This window comes from Osmia bicornis, chromosome 3 (assembly GCF_907164935.1).
Source record: "Osmia bicornis bicornis chromosome 3, iOsmBic2.1, whole genome shotgun sequence".
NCBI classification, from domain to species: Eukaryota; Metazoa; Arthropoda; class Insecta; order Hymenoptera; family Megachilidae; genus Osmia; species Osmia bicornis.
Genome location: NC_060218.1, coordinates 1,555,717 through 1,570,129, shown reverse-complemented (window position 1 = coordinate 1,570,129; position 14,413 = coordinate 1,555,717). Strand labels below are relative to the sequence as shown.

The following is a 14,413-nucleotide window of genomic DNA, read 5'->3' as shown; positions in this document are numbered from 1 at the left end:
CCAATATGGATATAGTATATAATTTAATACAAAGAAGGAAATGTTGAGAAAATAAATTTAAAGATAAGTTACAGTTAAAATATTTTATTATATTATATATATAAAACATAATTTAATGGAATATATATTTTTATACCTATTTATAAAATAAAAATAACATTATACAATAATATTATCCTCTCTTGTTACAGTTTTCTCCTTTGCGGATTTTAGCTGCCTTTTCTTGCACAATTTGTCATGGGTCCTCTTCATTTCCAAAATTTCTTTCATGTCTTCCTTATCTTCTTCCTGAAATATGTATTTGGTTTCGTTAATGAATAATAATTTTAATGCGCTAATTAGCATCATTTCATACCGATTGATTCAATCGAAGAACCAACGCTCTACGACCCTCGGACATTGGTTGAGAATAATCCATCAACTTTTTAAGTCTTTCTTGTGGACTTACTCCTCTTTCTACTACCAAAACTATACGCGCCCACTGGAATTATCGATTCTAATCAAAATATGATTATAATAAAGTTTTTAGCAAAAGGAAGTAAGAAAGGTAGAGATGAATGAAATACTTGTCTCTGCCACTCGTTCCTAGTTTCTGCAATTTTTTGATACGTATTCCCCATCATAGCGATTAACATGTTCACAAGTAAGATAGCAACGATTGCCATGTAGACAACAAACATGAACTATGACGGAATGAATCTTTACGTTAGATGTTTATTGTTATAGAGGGTGAACAGAAGTTTGATTGCGATAGGAAGGTATCACCTTGGCTTCCATTTCGTGTTGAGTCCTCTCAAACGCACCATAGTAATCCCCAAAGTTCGTCATACTCATAAGGAACATTGCCATGATGCTCTCTATAGGCGATGGCATTGGATTGCTTATCGAATCGTCCACACCTTCTGGTGTATTAGGATTGTCGAAAGATAAAAATATAATGTAATATGCTGTAATGAAAGGCGACACTTAAATAATGATGTAGAATTTGTTTAATATTAATGCAATCTACATACAGCTAAACACAAAAGTATTCGCACACCGTTTAAAACAGAATACCTCATTTAAAATTGGACCAAATGATTTGAGGTTTCTCGAGAAGCTATACAAAGTAATTTACAACTACTTGGTTTTATTTAATAATTTCACAAAAAACAAATTTCTGTGTATACTTCTTCGTACGTTAATTTAATTGATCAGTTATCTTCCGATCTAAAGTTTATTTTTAACCGTGATCTACGTGCGAAAGTAAAATGCAGGTATCTTTTATCGCGTGCCAAAAGTTTCAGGCCAAGGAAGAGTAGCGATCGTAATAGAATGAAAACGTGTATCGACTACTAGTAGAAGGGTTATCGGCAAGGTGTGTCGATCGAAAATTTTATCAGAATGATCCAGGTGTTGGATTTACCTTGAGAGAATCCAATTACGAACACCAAATAGATGGATACGAATCGAAGTAGATCGCCCGTGATCATTCTGTAGATCATGACAACGAAAGGACCGACAGTTTTAAATCCTCTGCAGAAAAATAAAAAATACGGTGCTGTGGTTAACATTACCACTACTGCTAGCATATCTTCCATTTCGTCGGCACAGGATAATCGCAAAAATGGAAATGACAACAATATGCAGCAGGAGAAGAGAAACATTACCCTCGATGGTGCAGTCATCTGGAAATTAACAACCCCCATTACTAATGTATTAGTAATTAGTAACGAGTCTTTACTAGGGGTACATTTTAAATAATCAAGAACGATGGAAACGGTGATGAAAGGTAGACGAAGAAAGAATATTGTCTCTTTACTAGATTTTCGATGAACATGTTGAGACCTAAAAACCTGGCTTCTCGTAGCGCTGCAATAATGTAGAGAATAGCCGCAATTTCCATGAATATTTCTGCGATTAATCGAATATTCGCAGATACTGTGGTCAGTTGCATCAGTCTGCATTCTTTGGTAAGATGGTCCCACCTTATTGAAAAAAACAGAGTAAGAATCTTCTTCGAATTTTTCAATAACGATCCATTGTTACGTACCAATTGCTCTTATTGTTATCGAGCAGTACAGCATCATCCAATAACAGTTTGGTTGTGGAATCAACGGTAACGAAAGTACTCGTATTAGTGTCATTTTCGTGGTGCAAATGATCGGTAAACACAGCTGATTGCCGACTAAAGTCGTTAAATGGTTGGCTTTCAGTCTCGTTCTCGATAATAGTCAAAAGATTTTTTAGACTAGACATTATGTGGGTTACGAGATCGAGTTTTAGCTGGTCCAAGCGAGACGCTGTTACATTCAAAGAGAACTTCAAATTAGAAATTAAAGCATTTTCCACGATTTCGTTAACAAACACCGAGGGACTCGAATTGTGAAACATTTTCCGATCCGTCATTGGAATCAAATTCGAAAGAAGATCAGACGAGTGCGGTGTAGTAGATGATTCGACGGTTGTGAGAGGAGTTTGAGTAATCGTAGAACTCGATGGCGTAGCCGATGGACCAGGACGAAGCGTGAAGCTGATCAAGGATAAGATGAAGTAAAAACAAAAGAGGAAAAATTGACGATAAAATCGAGACTTGACGAAAGTGTTCCATTTGGCGTTTAACAGATCAACCAGGATACCGTCCATCAGTTCCAAATGTTCGTCCTTTTCCTAAAAAAAAAGAGAAACCTCGTATCTGCGGACAGAAGGAAAGCAGCAAAGATAATTATCAACTCACGCCGAATACCACCAAATTTAAAGCAGAGTTGTGACTGATGCTGCCGGTGTTAACGTCGATGGTGTCTACTTGCGAGAGGGGATAAGCCGCGCATGTGATGCTGCCAATTTGCCAATAAATTTCCCTCTCGATGTTTAAGATGTGGAAAAACATTTCGATCCTTGCCAGTTTCGCCGACAGCGTCAACGGTGTTAAATGTTGGGTGTTTCTAATCGCTAACGACGCTCCTACCTCGTACGCCATGTCGAAAGTGGTCTTGTGCCAACGGAAACGAATCAATTTAGAGTTTTCGTTAATTAAGAGCTTTCGATGCGATTAGATTAGAGGAAAGCTTACCAACTTTTCGTAGATCACCAACATATGTAGAACCGTATTTCCATTGGTGTCTTGTTTGTCGGGATCTGCCCCTCTGGCAAGTATCAGTCTGTAACATTCTTCTTGCCCTAAACACGCTGCGAAGCTCAAAGGATATTCGCCCCAGTAAACGTACCTACGCGTACACGATAAAACAAGTAGACTTTAAGATAAAATTTAATTCTAGCCGTTAATTACCCGTTGTAATTCGTTTCGGGAGCTACGCAAACCCATTCGTGATCGAGGCTGTCCGATCTCGATGCTTGTTGATCTTCCGGGGACATAAAATTTCCTATGCATCTTTCGTGGACGTCCGCACCGCTGTCGAGGAGGAACTTTACCAAGGCTGGATCTTCGTTCACTATAGCGATGTGCAACGCGTTTTCGCCTGTCAAAGGGCAAACGATTATATGCGAATACGTTTTGAATAGTTGTTAATAACCAACCGTAATACTCGTCGCTGATGTAAATGTCGTTGATCAGCTTAGGATAAAAACGTAGTAAACGTTTAGCCAGGTCGATATGAATAGTAGTCGAGTGTAACATACATAAATGAAAAATCGTCTCCCCGACTGCTCCTCTTTCGCTCAAGCTCCAGCAGACCAATCTGTACTTGCTCTTATCTGATAAATGTAATGCAATTATCGTAATGTAATTACGTACACCTATCGATTCTTACCTATTTTCGTTTCGTCCGCTTCTTCGTCGCCCATATCTTTGTCTATATCGTAATCGGCCGGATTTTCCATAGCCCTTAATGGTGGAAGCTGTAACGAGTAAAATTTATAATTCGTTTACTCTTAAATTTGTCACACGGTCGATTCAACTTTTTACCATTTTATGCTTCGGACGATCCTTGTTTCGTAGCAACACCAACTTTTCAATCGGGATCCATTTACCTTTACCCTTATTGTATAAATACGGCTCCACTTTTGTTCTTAGAGCGTGATCTAGTTCAGCGTACTGTTTAGTTTGCGTTGCTCTTTTCATCATGTCCACTAATAAACCACCACCTGTTTCAGAATCGAGTTCCGTTACAGCCGTCAAACCTTTCCTCTGTCTTTAACTACTTCTCCTCGGTCGTGTCAATACGATACACTTGTTTCTGTATTTTCTACATGCGTTTCAACTCTTACCTTTTAAATCGACCAATTTGTAAAGTAAGATAGACGAAGCATCCGTCTGTTTCTTCACTCCGCTAGCTACGTTGCTCTCCGTATTGCCCATGACTTTGCAAATTGATTCTATTCGATGATATTAGCGATCATACTTCTTTGAAAGAACGAATAGATACGAGAAATATCGTTTGAGATCCTATGTTTAAAGTATTCTCGTCACCATAGAGTATCTGTTCCATATCGATCACGCAAACGTTCTACCCTATACATGCCCGTACACATATATGTACATACGTATTTTTCATATTTTAATAGGTAATTATTCTTATTTCAGAGTTCAATTCCGAGAGAGAGAGATGAAAAAGTGATGGAAGGCAAGAGTAAGGAAACAGACATGTTGAAAAGATATTGCTTTATTAACATGGTAAGTTTCTTTTTATGTGAATAATAATAGTATCTGACTTTCTTGCATCTTATTTTTCTCTTTTTAACTATAATTGTGTTTTAAAAAGATAATAAACATTTTCCTTGAAAATAAATTAATTATAATTGATTGAAAGAAGGAAAAAAAATAAACACACTTTTCAGGCTCCGGAGGGATTCGAACCCTCGATCTCCTGTTTACTAGACAGGCGCTTTAACCAACTAAGCCACGGCGCCTTCTTGAGAGGTGTTTCTTACTAATCGTTTACATAGATTAAAAAATAGTTTTCGAATTAAATAATTTTGTTTGTTTGAATATTTCTTTGAAAACGCAAATTTAAAATGTTTAAAGTTAAAGTTTATTTATTTAGTTTAACGTACGATGATTAATGTATTTTTCTGAGGAACACTTTGAATTTATTGTTACATACATATTATAAATTGTGAATAGTTACAAGTAAAATCCTGTAATTATAATGAAAAAAAAATGTAGTATCAAGAATGACCTTATTTTAAGTAGATTAAGAAAAGTTTGGAATCGTGGCTCGTTGGTCTAGGGGTATGATTCTCGCTTAGGGTGCGAGAGGTCCCGGGTTCAAATCCCGGACGAGCCCAGATTTTTTTTTCATCTTTTTTTTATATTCACATTGAAAAAAAGAGAAAAATAATATGAAAGACGTGGTTTCAGTTAGATTTGAAAGTTGATAGTTTTTAAAAGTAGTAGAAATTTATCAGCTTAGCAATGAGGAACGAACATTAGTAGATTAGTTGAATGTATAAGTTGGCAAAAGATGATACCGCGAAGATACGTCGTTTCACGATCGCGAATGAATTTAATCAGAGACCTTTACATATTCAAGGAATGACGAATGCCGACGGAAGTACTCGTAAGGAGATCCGTCGAGAAGACGAGAGGAAACCGAAACGCGATGTACTGCGAGACGCTAACATTTAGTTCGCATTTACCTAGTGTGTTCACGGGCCAGTTAGGCTCGTGCTTTCGAGCCGCCAGCACCGACTTTTATACCCTTCTAATCTTTTCCGATCGCGAATCTGTCGCGACTTTAAACTTACTTCTACTTTGCTAATGTGAATTCCTTTAACATCCTTCATTTTTCTTTTTTTTCTTTTTTTTCTTTTTTTTCATTTGGCACCTACGTTCTTCCTTCTCCTGTTATCTTTTCTGTTTTCAATTTTGTTTATCAAAGCGAATCTTTAAAATTCTCCACTATCGCAGTCAACAGAGAACGTATGATAATTTTTTGAGCGCGTTATCTTCGTGAAGGAAGTTTCTAATATTTATTGCTTTGGATCTCAAGAATCCTGGATAAAGCACTGAACAGCAAGTGACACAACGGGTAAGCGAAAGAAATATATCGTAACATATTTAACCGCCGTTTATTTCCTGGTACTTACGACTCTCGTAACTTTATGATTTTTATCTGTATCTAAAAGAAAACCATCGATAGGATTACACATTAGTAAGTGAATAATGCATTAAATTCGAGGCAGCTTAAAGAGCTAAAATATACTTTAATACGCGTAAACGCAAGGTATTATATTTTTTTTTCGACGAATACGTAAATGAAAATTTTATCGTGTTGCGTTATGTTAATAGAGTAATCATTAGAGAATCTAATTACAGCTAATGTTTAAAAAATTGATGTTTCCATAAACGCGATCGTTTGTCTACAGTTTACAGCGTCCCGTTGCGTCGCGACGCGTCGCGTCGCCACGGCTGTATACACCTAATCATTATCCGCTCAAGTTCGAAGTTCGATTCTTACCGTTCGATCTCTCGATTCAAGGCAAAATTTCTCCAACGTTATATGTTATCTTGGTACGCAATTATAAAAACACCTTAACACCTATATCATTTATGTGTTTTAATAATTGGCGATACAGTATCAACGAGAAATACCTGTTCGTGAACTGAAATGAAACTATACGATACGAAATACATATACGCGAGTTGCGAAAACGCTTTTTTCACTTTACGATCTATCGATAACGATTCGAAACACGTCCGGAACAAGCATCTCGTTACGAATATAAAAATTTCCGCCAGCCTCTTATGTATATCGTGCACATCGTGACGAAACTCAAAATTATATTCCCTTTCTTTTGTTGTTTCATTCAGAGTACTACTGTTACCTGCAATTACGTATTACGCCAAAATCGTTTCGATGCAATTTAATCAGGGCCCCCATAAGAATGCAAGAAGAGTAATGTTTACTTGAATAGTAATCGATGCGAATGCAAATCTAAATTAGTTATACAAGCTTTATAAGGGGCCCTTTTTCGGAGCTCGCCTCGGACCCCCGAAATCTCAGGGCCGGCCCTGTATTTAACTACCAATTAATAATTGACAGTTTGTAAACGTAACGTGAACGTATACACTAGCCGCTTATCTGAGAAGGAAACATCAGGAAATAGCAATCTTGTACTTGTTGTTCTTCGAAACTCATCGATATCTATAAAGAAACGATTCTTAAAATTGAATTCATAACGCAGAAAGAACGATTGGAATTTGGGACAACGGGCGCATACGCGTTAATATGACGTTCGCGTTATTTTTAGCGCGAACAATTTGAAAGATCGCGTATAAGCATTGGCGCGCCATGTGATAAACAGATTAAAAAGAGAGGAAAGGACGGAGCGGAATAAAAAGGGAGAGAATACGGATGTAAAAACGCGCAAGGAGATCGAGATAGAGGTTCGATAAATCGATCAAATGATTTTGAATCGATGGAATTGATATCAGGAAAAATTTCTTCGAGGAAACGTTTCTCGTTTTATCGAGGAGTTACGTTGTTTAATTGGCACGCAACGGCTCACCTAATCGGACCGATCAGATCGAGTCGAGAAGTATTTGTCGATAAAAAATTTATTATTATTATTAATATATCGAATGAATCGTCGTAGAAGAAAATTCCGTTCGATACCGGAAACGCTTTATCGCCGGGCAAATTTGAATTTTCGTTTCCCTCAGAAGTCGAAAGATTCGAGTTCTCGGATAACACTGTAAAAATAATCGTGGCTGGAATATCAGCCGAGCTCTCCGCGGCTCATTCGTTCCTGTTTGTTTTATCGATACCCATAAATCTGAAAAAGATCTCGCTCCCGAAACGTTGAAACCCGCTTAAAAATATACGATCTCGCCAACGTGTTTTCGTGACCTCTTTTCCTACATTGTTTTTAGTCGTTTTTTCGTTTTCTTTTTTTTTTTAAACGATTCACGATTGCATACGCATCGCTATAATTATACGCGCGTATGTATAAGCATATTCTCGTAACGTTTCCGAAATTAATCTATCTTTGAAAGGAGAGGAATGATTTAATCGCGCACGAAACGGAGCCGACTTTGACGTGTTTCGAGATCCTCAACAGGTCAATTTAGATGTAGATTTAGATTTAGATTCGTATTCAAATTTAGATCGATGTTCGTTGGAATTTTAAGTGTACCGCGTTTAGGAACACACCAGCTGTTTTCGACGATCCAGCAACTTTGATATCTCTCCTTACTTTATTATGTCATCGTGTTTACTGATTCTCCTTGATTGCTATCTTTCATCGTTACCGTATCGTTGAACAGCTTGTTTAATCGCTATGTTCCTCGCGAATTAACCTACTTTTTATTATTTTTAAGAACAAGATAAAGGAAAGTCAGGTCGCGGCGTTTCGAAACGAGACAAATAGCAGCACCGTCTGCCGATCTTGCTGAAACTGTAACCGATAAATGTATTCGCGCTTCTGTGCCGCCTTAATTGCTTCGTATTCGCGTTCTACCTACGATTACACCGGTCCCCTATAAAATAGTGATTCAAATTTCGAAGGATTCGAGCGCGTTCGCATGACGCGCGATCCAAATATAGATCTTCGTGATTCGAACGTAGGAATCGTCTCGCGAAACAACGATAACGATCACTTATTTCCTCGAACGAAAAAAAAAAAAACATTCGTCATTGATGTTCTTTGATAGAGGCTCTTATTTGTATGTATAAAATACGAGAACAAGGTAGCGTCAACATTTAAAAGCAGAGATCCATTCATCACATTCGAATAGCGTGATATTTTGATTGATGTTCGAGTTAATCATTTCGTTGAGAATTTAGAAGGCTGAAAAAATCAATTATCCAGTCGGTATTTATGATTAACGAGTGATCTAATTGGCATGGAAATTGATTAAATCGGACACATACCTACATATCGCTTCTCCGAATTAAATCATAAGTAACGGATCGTTCGTCGAACAATCCGTCTCACTTGTCGGCCGATAAATGATTGCATAGTTTTCCATTGACTGCATTCATTGAGTAATACTATCTCTGACGTCAACCTTACGGAACATCCAAGAACAATTACTCCTTGTACCCAGCTGCTTCTTCTAATCGAAATCATCTATGTATCTACTTTGCAATTGTTTACTCACTTTCACGGCCAGGATTATTATTTCGATTCTAGTTCGTGTCCTTCGTTCTTTATTTTTTCTTTTTGGCAGCAACGTTAGTTTCGGTAACACTTCGGGCCAGCTTCTTCAGAGTTTCAAAGTTGGATGACTCACCGATTACGAGAGAGTAAGCACTTCGCGGTAAATCGCGTTAAAATCGTACTAAATTCTATATATACGCTATGAACATTTCTAGTCGTTGAAAATATAGGCTTCGAGTAGGAAAACGTTTCAGCAAGATCGTCGTTAATTGCAGAAAGGGTCAGACAGATGGGAAAGATGGATGCGCGTTGCCAGTCTGTTCCTAATGGCAAGAAACGGGTCAAGATCGTTGTTCGTCCGTTCAGAAACGCGCGCGTGCTAACTTATAATTCTGCTTCTAGATTCATGACGCGAGTCGTGCTAGTTTGCCATTTTCTTATCTCATGTTTGACCATTTTAAATCAACCGAAAATTCACCCACGTTCGAAGCTCTTTTACTATTGTAGGTAGGTAAATATTAGAGACGAGATACGTTCCAGTCTGGTAAATTCTATTAATATTGTAATTCGGTCAATAACCACGTCCGTCCGCCGACGCCGACGCCGTCTTCGTCGTCGGTTTCGTTCGAAAGATACTCGCGCGACCTCGTTACACAAGGTTCCATCGTTTCACGGTCAGCGCAATCTACTCTTCCACCCTGTTTCTTGCGAGACAAATTATGCGCGTGACATTTAACAAGAAGTTGGAATCGTTTGAAGCGGTTCCAATAAACACGAGACTGAACGACGCGTTTTCGTAAAGGCTCGTCGCGTGGACTTGACACCGTTATCGTGCCATTTGCCACCGAATATCACGTACGCGGTGGATGGTGGACGAAAGTAGAATAAAATGTAACGAGAAGAAACGATGAATCGTCGGGGCGACCTTCGACATTCTTTTTACAACTGCGTTATACGTAGAATGCGATATTCCGCTTGCAAAAGCTACCGGTTGTGTCATCGAGCCGAAATGCCAGAGAGTTTAATCGATTTTCAGGATCAGACGGGACGAAAATGCAATCGTGGGAAAGCTTCGGGAGCGTCGTTTTCTTTCTGCTGTTGTCGATCGTAAAAGGGGTGCCTGATTTCACGGGGCTGCGACCCGGGCCATACTGTGCCGAAAGATACCCGGAGGGCAGATGTTGCCCGGATCGTCAGGACGAATGCAGCGCTCCGATTCATACCACGATATGTTACTGCGACGATTTCTGCGATCGGCCCAGAGAAGAGGATTGCTGCCCGGATTACTGGAGCCACTGTAAAGGAATCGAGCCTAACATCACCACCACATCGCGGCCCGTTGAGATAAGACGTTCGTAATTAACGAAATTTCATTTCGATTCATCTTTTCTTACCAACTGCATAAATGTTCTATGTTCGTTGCAGAATGCCTGTACAAGGGAAAGTACTACATTCACGGTCAAACTTTTAAAGAGAACTGCAACTTGTGGTACATTATATCTTTCTTTTCTCTTCTTGCCTCTTCGTTAACCCTTCGTCTATCGGTACCAACTTTTGCTCCCATTTCTTTCCAGCAAATGTACCGCAGTTGGTAGACGCGCGGAGGTACTTTGCGAGCAGAATCGATGCTTGCAAGAGCGAGATCTGATCGAAGAGATCAACGTGATGAGCCCGTCGTTGAAGTGGAAGGCTCGAAACTATTCCGAATTCCATGGCAGAACGTTAAAGGAAGGCGTGCAACTTCGCCTGGGCACGTTGAACCCATCGCGATCGGTAAGTATACCTATGACCTTTCGATTTTATAACTACTCGCAGGTAGAAGCGAACAGGTGAATCCTGTTCCCACTTGATTCGTACGTTTTAATCAAATCGATCGTTCGAAATTCGAAAGGTCTACCGGATGAATGCCGTGCAACGAATTTACGATCCCGAATCGTTGCCCCGCGAATTCGACGCCAGGCACCGTTGGCCAGGAGACATATCGAATATCGAGGATCAAGGATGGTGCGGTGCGTCCTGGGCCATTTCCAGCGCCCACGTAGCATCCGATAGATTCGCGATCATGAGCAAAGGCGCCGATAGTGTTCTTCTCAGCGCGCAACATTTGCTTTCGTGCAACAACAGAGGGCAACAAGGCTGCAACGGTGGTCACTTGGACAGAGCTTGGATGTTTATGCGCAAATTTGGGTAATTTAATTTACTTTCTCAACACCCATATATTCAATTCACCTTGTATCAATTCGTTTTCTAGCTTGGTCGACGAACACTGCTATCCATGGAGAGCAAGCAATGACCAATGCCGACTTCGAAAGAGAACCGATTTAATGGGCGCCGGATGCGCCCCTCCAAAGAATCCCCTTCGTACAGAATTGTACAAGGTGGGACCAGCTTATCGACTCGCTAACGAGACCGATATTATGGAAGAAATTCTCACTTCGGGGCCTGTTCAAGGTAACTACTTTTTAATCGATCTTACGAATCAATCAATTAGATATTAATCAAACGATCAATCTTCCAAGCTACGATGAGAGTCTACCAAGACTTCTTCTCCTACGAATCGGGAGTGTATAAGCACTCGACGACCTCAGAACTCTACGAATCTGGCTACCACTCGGTTAGAATAATCGGATGGGGAGAAGAGCCTCCCATGTATCCTCCTGATCCACCGCTTAAATATTGGGTAGGTTTGCTCGCTTTCTTCTTTTCAGGAGAAAAGAAAGCGAAGGAAAATCCTATCGCTTATCGTATAATCGTCTTCTTTTCTTTCTAGCTGGTCGTCAACTCTTGGGGTTACATGTGGGGCGAGAACGGCCTCTTTCGAATTCAAAGAGGCACCAACGAGTGCGAGATTGAGTCGTTCGTGCTAGGAGTATGGGCGAAAACCGTCTAAGGAAAACCTTTCCTTGTCTCGATGACCTCAAATTCTTATCGACGCTTGTCATTCATTGGAAACTTCAACGACCGAATAGACGGTGCATTTATCGAATCATTATCGATCCTCGATCCTGCATCATCGTTTTAGACTGTCTGTTGTTTTTCCTTCTCGACGCGCTGTTTCACTTGTAGGACAAGCGAATCATTTACAAAGCGATTCATTTCTCGTTATGCCATATTTCTAATAATTACGTTACATGTATTATGATTCGCGGCAAATTACAGTGGATGTTCTTTTCCACCAAAAATCACGTATACGTATTAAAACCTACTTTTGTAGATAATTCTACCTCTACGCAACTATAACCGTTCTATGCAGAACGTTTATACTCCAAAGTACGGAATAAAAAAAAAGAGATAGAAAAAAGTTTTTCGAAACTAGATCATTTTTATTGGTCGTCGTTGAGAGGCAACAGCTTCTGCAGATTTCTTTTCACGGAAACGCGGTCTGTCAAAGTGAAAATCTGAAACAATGAAGCCCTCCCTACGCTTCATTGAACGTTTCGTCCGTGTTTCAAACTACGACGCTGCGCCGACTAGTTCTGAGGTGTGGATTGTACACTTCCAATTTATCCCTCGGTGTGTTCATCGCGGAATAATCGATCGGAAATGGTACGTCGTTGCCCCGATTTACGCAGAAATCCGTCATACCGAGGAAATGTTCACCGGGACCAAAAGGTCCACGACCAAAGAGGAAGTTGGCGAATGCGAGTTGATATTGTGGCCAACGCAGCTGATGATCCCCGTTCTAAAGAAGACACAAAAATAATCCTTTTATATTACCGTATTATCATAAGATTAACGATAAGTTTAATTGCGCTTAAATCGAGACGATATAGCAGTAAACGTTTACCGATGTCAACGAATTATACGCGATGTCCAAGCACTTGGAAATCCTGTCGGAATCCAGGCCAACGACAGATCCGTAAAAAGAACCGAGTTCTTTTTTAGAAATGATTCCAGTCGCAGAGCTGTTGATAGCCAGGAAAAATATTTTCGGTAACATTTTCAGCCAGAAAGGAACGTCTTCGTATGCTACTCCATCGGGTGGTGCAACGATTTTTGCCCACCAGGATAACCACTCTTCCAAACTGATCCTCTTTCCTTCGTCTCCTTCGAATTTCTTTTCCTGAAGAATCAATTCGGCTAATCCTTGTTCAATTTCCATCAATCGTAAATACTCGGGTCCGTTCCACGACCAATCCGCGAATCTTCTCAATCGCTTTTAAACATAAAACATTCTGTCTCGAAAAACGATGTTCCTTATTTTTTTTTATTCTAAAATATGTGGAAAGTTATTTGTATATAGCTACCTCCGAAAGCATCCGAAAGTCCTTCCTGTTAACGAAACCGTCTTTATCGTGGTCCAGAAGGTAAGTGAAAAAATGAGAGAATTTGTCTCGTTGAATGGCTGCTAGATCGGTTATTTTTCCTTCCTTCGTAGCTTTTTCCAGAGCGATCAGATTCTCGTCGCTGGGATACCGACTCACCCATGTTGCTGTGTTTCAATGGTAGAAGGAAAACCAAGAAAACAAAAGGCAAACAACAACGAAAACGGAAAGGAAAGTAAGGTGTTTCGTTAATTTAGAGTTTTAAGCATAATACGTAAATAATCTTTAAATAATTCTCGAATTTGCGTATTTTATTTTTTTACGTTCTTTATACCCTGCTTAACGTTCGCATTATAACAGGAAGTTGCTAGAGCTTACTCCAAACGTGTACGCTCCAACTGGGATGTTGTTCTAGTTGCTTGTCAGAAACTGGAACGGCAATAACTTGGTCGATGTTGCTGGAAACGGTACGCCACCTCTTCAGTAAATCCTTTGTCCTGTCGCGAGTACGATCGCAAGCTTGTCGCCAGTTAGTGATAAATTTACGCGGTACTTTCAACGCGTTAGTTTCCTCGAGACCAAGTTCCTGACTACCAGCGGAACTTCTGCTTCTTTCCACCGGTTCTATGTCCGTACTTGTACCGAATCCCTCCCCTGTTTCTTCCATCGAAGGATAATAAATTGGATCCTTTATACTGTCCGAACGGCTCTCCATCGCGAACTGCGTCTCCTTACCGACTTATCAATTTATTCACGCTACCTCTTCTGAAATAATCAATTTCCAGACCAAAGGTCACCGGGTCGCTCGATAATAAAACCGCGCCACGACTTGAATTTCTCCCCCAAGAACGAGCGTCATCTGTTCTATCCTAGTACAGAAATGTGAAACACTTTGCACTGCAATAGACTAACGCAAATTGACAGTGACAACGAATTGCTTCGATGTATTATAGATACCAGATTAAGGTTTCATTATGGAACCTCTGATAGCGTCACTCGTTAATTATAAATTAATTGTAAGATTAAAATAATTGTTTGACAAACTTGTATCTTAAAAAGACCGCCATAAATTATTTTTAAAATTCGACCACAGTGCCATCTGTACA

At 39.7% G+C, this 14,413-nt stretch overlaps 3 protein-coding genes and 2 non-coding genes across 14 annotated transcripts; 2 read left to right on the top strand and 3 right to left on the bottom strand.

Annotated features, from left to right (window-relative positions):
• Positions 1 to 140: 140 nt before the first annotated feature.
• On the bottom strand, positions 141 to 9,134 carry LOC114872647 (transient receptor potential cation channel subfamily V member 5). 5 transcript variants are annotated; one of them, XM_046285028.1, is made up of 16 exons: positions 9,044 to 9,134; positions 8,814 to 8,950; positions 4,207 to 4,450; positions 3,905 to 4,083; positions 3,780 to 3,837; positions 3,517 to 3,735; positions 3,269 to 3,458; positions 3,053 to 3,206; positions 2,717 to 2,971; positions 2,033 to 2,649; positions 1,802 to 1,967; positions 1,406 to 1,667; positions 766 to 947; positions 567 to 683; positions 356 to 481; positions 141 to 288 (listed from the first exon to the last, which is right to left on the bottom strand). In XM_046285028.1, exons 3-16 carry the CDS (start codon positions 4,295 to 4,297, stop codon positions 160 to 162), a joined length of 2,745 nt encoding a protein of 914 aa, XP_046140984.1. In that variant the 5' UTR covers positions 4,298 to 4,450; positions 8,814 to 8,950; positions 9,044 to 9,134; the 3' UTR covers positions 141 to 159. The 5 variants fall into 5 exon arrangements, 1 of the variants encoding a protein (XP_046140984.1); XR_006829250.1 differs by having other exon boundaries at positions 356 to 683; positions 3,517 to 3,693; positions 3,750 to 3,837; XR_006829253.1 differs by lacking the exons at positions 141 to 288; positions 356 to 481; positions 567 to 683 and having other exon boundaries at positions 855 to 947; positions 1,057 to 1,667; positions 3,517 to 3,693; positions 3,750 to 3,837.
• On the top strand, positions 4,524 to 12,260 carry LOC114872648 (uncharacterized peptidase C1-like protein F26E4.3). 5 transcript variants are annotated; one of them, XM_029180064.2, is made up of 10 exons: positions 4,526 to 4,612; positions 5,472 to 5,860; positions 5,931 to 5,969; positions 10,079 to 10,393; positions 10,468 to 10,531; positions 10,617 to 10,815; positions 10,934 to 11,229; positions 11,294 to 11,493; positions 11,562 to 11,722; positions 11,813 to 12,260. In XM_029180064.2, the coding sequence occupies exons 4-10, from the start codon at positions 10,096 to 10,098 to the stop codon at positions 11,930 to 11,932; spliced, it is 1,338 nt and encodes a 445-aa protein (XP_029035897.2). In that variant the 5' UTR covers positions 4,526 to 4,612; positions 5,472 to 5,860; positions 5,931 to 5,969; positions 10,079 to 10,095; the 3' UTR covers positions 11,933 to 12,260. The 5 variants fall into 5 exon arrangements, with proteins under 5 accessions (XP_029035898.2, XP_029035897.2, XP_029035896.2 ...); XM_029180063.2 differs by having other exon boundaries at positions 5,472 to 5,969; XM_029180065.2 differs by lacking the exons at positions 5,472 to 5,860; positions 5,931 to 5,969 and having other exon boundaries at positions 4,524 to 4,612.
• Trnat-agu lies at positions 4,775 to 4,848 on the bottom strand. Its single transcript has one exon. It is a non-coding gene; the product is annotated as a tRNA-Thr (tRNA).
• Trnap-agg lies at positions 5,154 to 5,225 on the top strand. The gene has a single exon. It is a non-coding gene; the product is annotated as a tRNA-Pro (tRNA).
• An 88-nt stretch (positions 12,261 to 12,348) lies between the features above and the next one.
• On the bottom strand, positions 12,349 to 14,233 carry LOC114872650. 2 transcript variants are annotated; one of them, XM_046285029.1, is made up of 5 exons: positions 13,686 to 14,233; positions 13,290 to 13,474; positions 12,830 to 13,198; positions 12,483 to 12,724; positions 12,349 to 12,439 (listed from the first exon to the last, which is right to left on the bottom strand). In XM_046285029.1, exons 1-4 carry the CDS (start codon positions 14,020 to 14,022, stop codon positions 12,491 to 12,493), a joined length of 1,125 nt encoding a protein of 374 aa, XP_046140985.1. In that variant the 5' UTR covers positions 14,023 to 14,233; the 3' UTR covers positions 12,349 to 12,439; positions 12,483 to 12,490. The 2 variants fall into 2 exon arrangements, with proteins under 2 accessions (XP_046140985.1, XP_029035900.1); XM_029180067.2 differs by having other exon boundaries at positions 12,349 to 12,724.
• Between the last annotated feature and the right edge of the window lie 180 nt (positions 14,234 to 14,413).

Bases quoted from the DNA above. Each gene is read 5' to 3' on its own strand.
- LOC114872650 (XM_029180067.2), bottom strand. From the start codon at position 14,022: ATGGAGAGCCGTTCGGACAGTATAAAGGATCCAATTTATTATCCTTCG. The intron at 13,199-13,289 runs GTAGCTATATAC...TATGTTTAAAAG, and splicing joins ACTTTCGGATGCTTTCGGAG to CGATTGAGAAGATTCGCGGA. The intron at 12,725-12,829 runs GTAAACGTTTAC...TGTCTTCTTTAG, and splicing joins CGTATAATTCGTTGACATCG to AACGGGGATCATCAGCTGCG.
- LOC114872647 (XM_046285028.1), bottom strand. From the start codon at position 4,297: ATGGGCAATACGGAGAGCAACGTAGCTAGCGGAGTGAAGAAACAGACG. The intron at 684-765 runs GTGATACCTTCC...ATTCCGTCATAG, and splicing joins AACACGAAATGGAAGCCAAG to TTCATGTTTGTTGTCTACAT. The intron at 482-566 runs GTATTTCATTCA...CGATAATTCCAG, and splicing joins GGAACGAGTGGCAGAGACAA to TGGGCGCGTATAGTTTTGGT.
- LOC114872648 (XM_029180061.2), top strand. From the start codon at position 9,167: ATGACTCACCGATTACGAGAGA. The intron at 9,189-10,078 runs GTAAGCACTTCG...ATCGATTTTCAG, and splicing joins GACTCACCGATTACGAGAGA to GATCAGACGGGACGAAAATG. The intron at 10,532-10,616 runs GTACATTATATC...ATTTCTTTCCAG, and splicing joins AAAGAGAACTGCAACTTGTG to CAAATGTACCGCAGTTGGTA.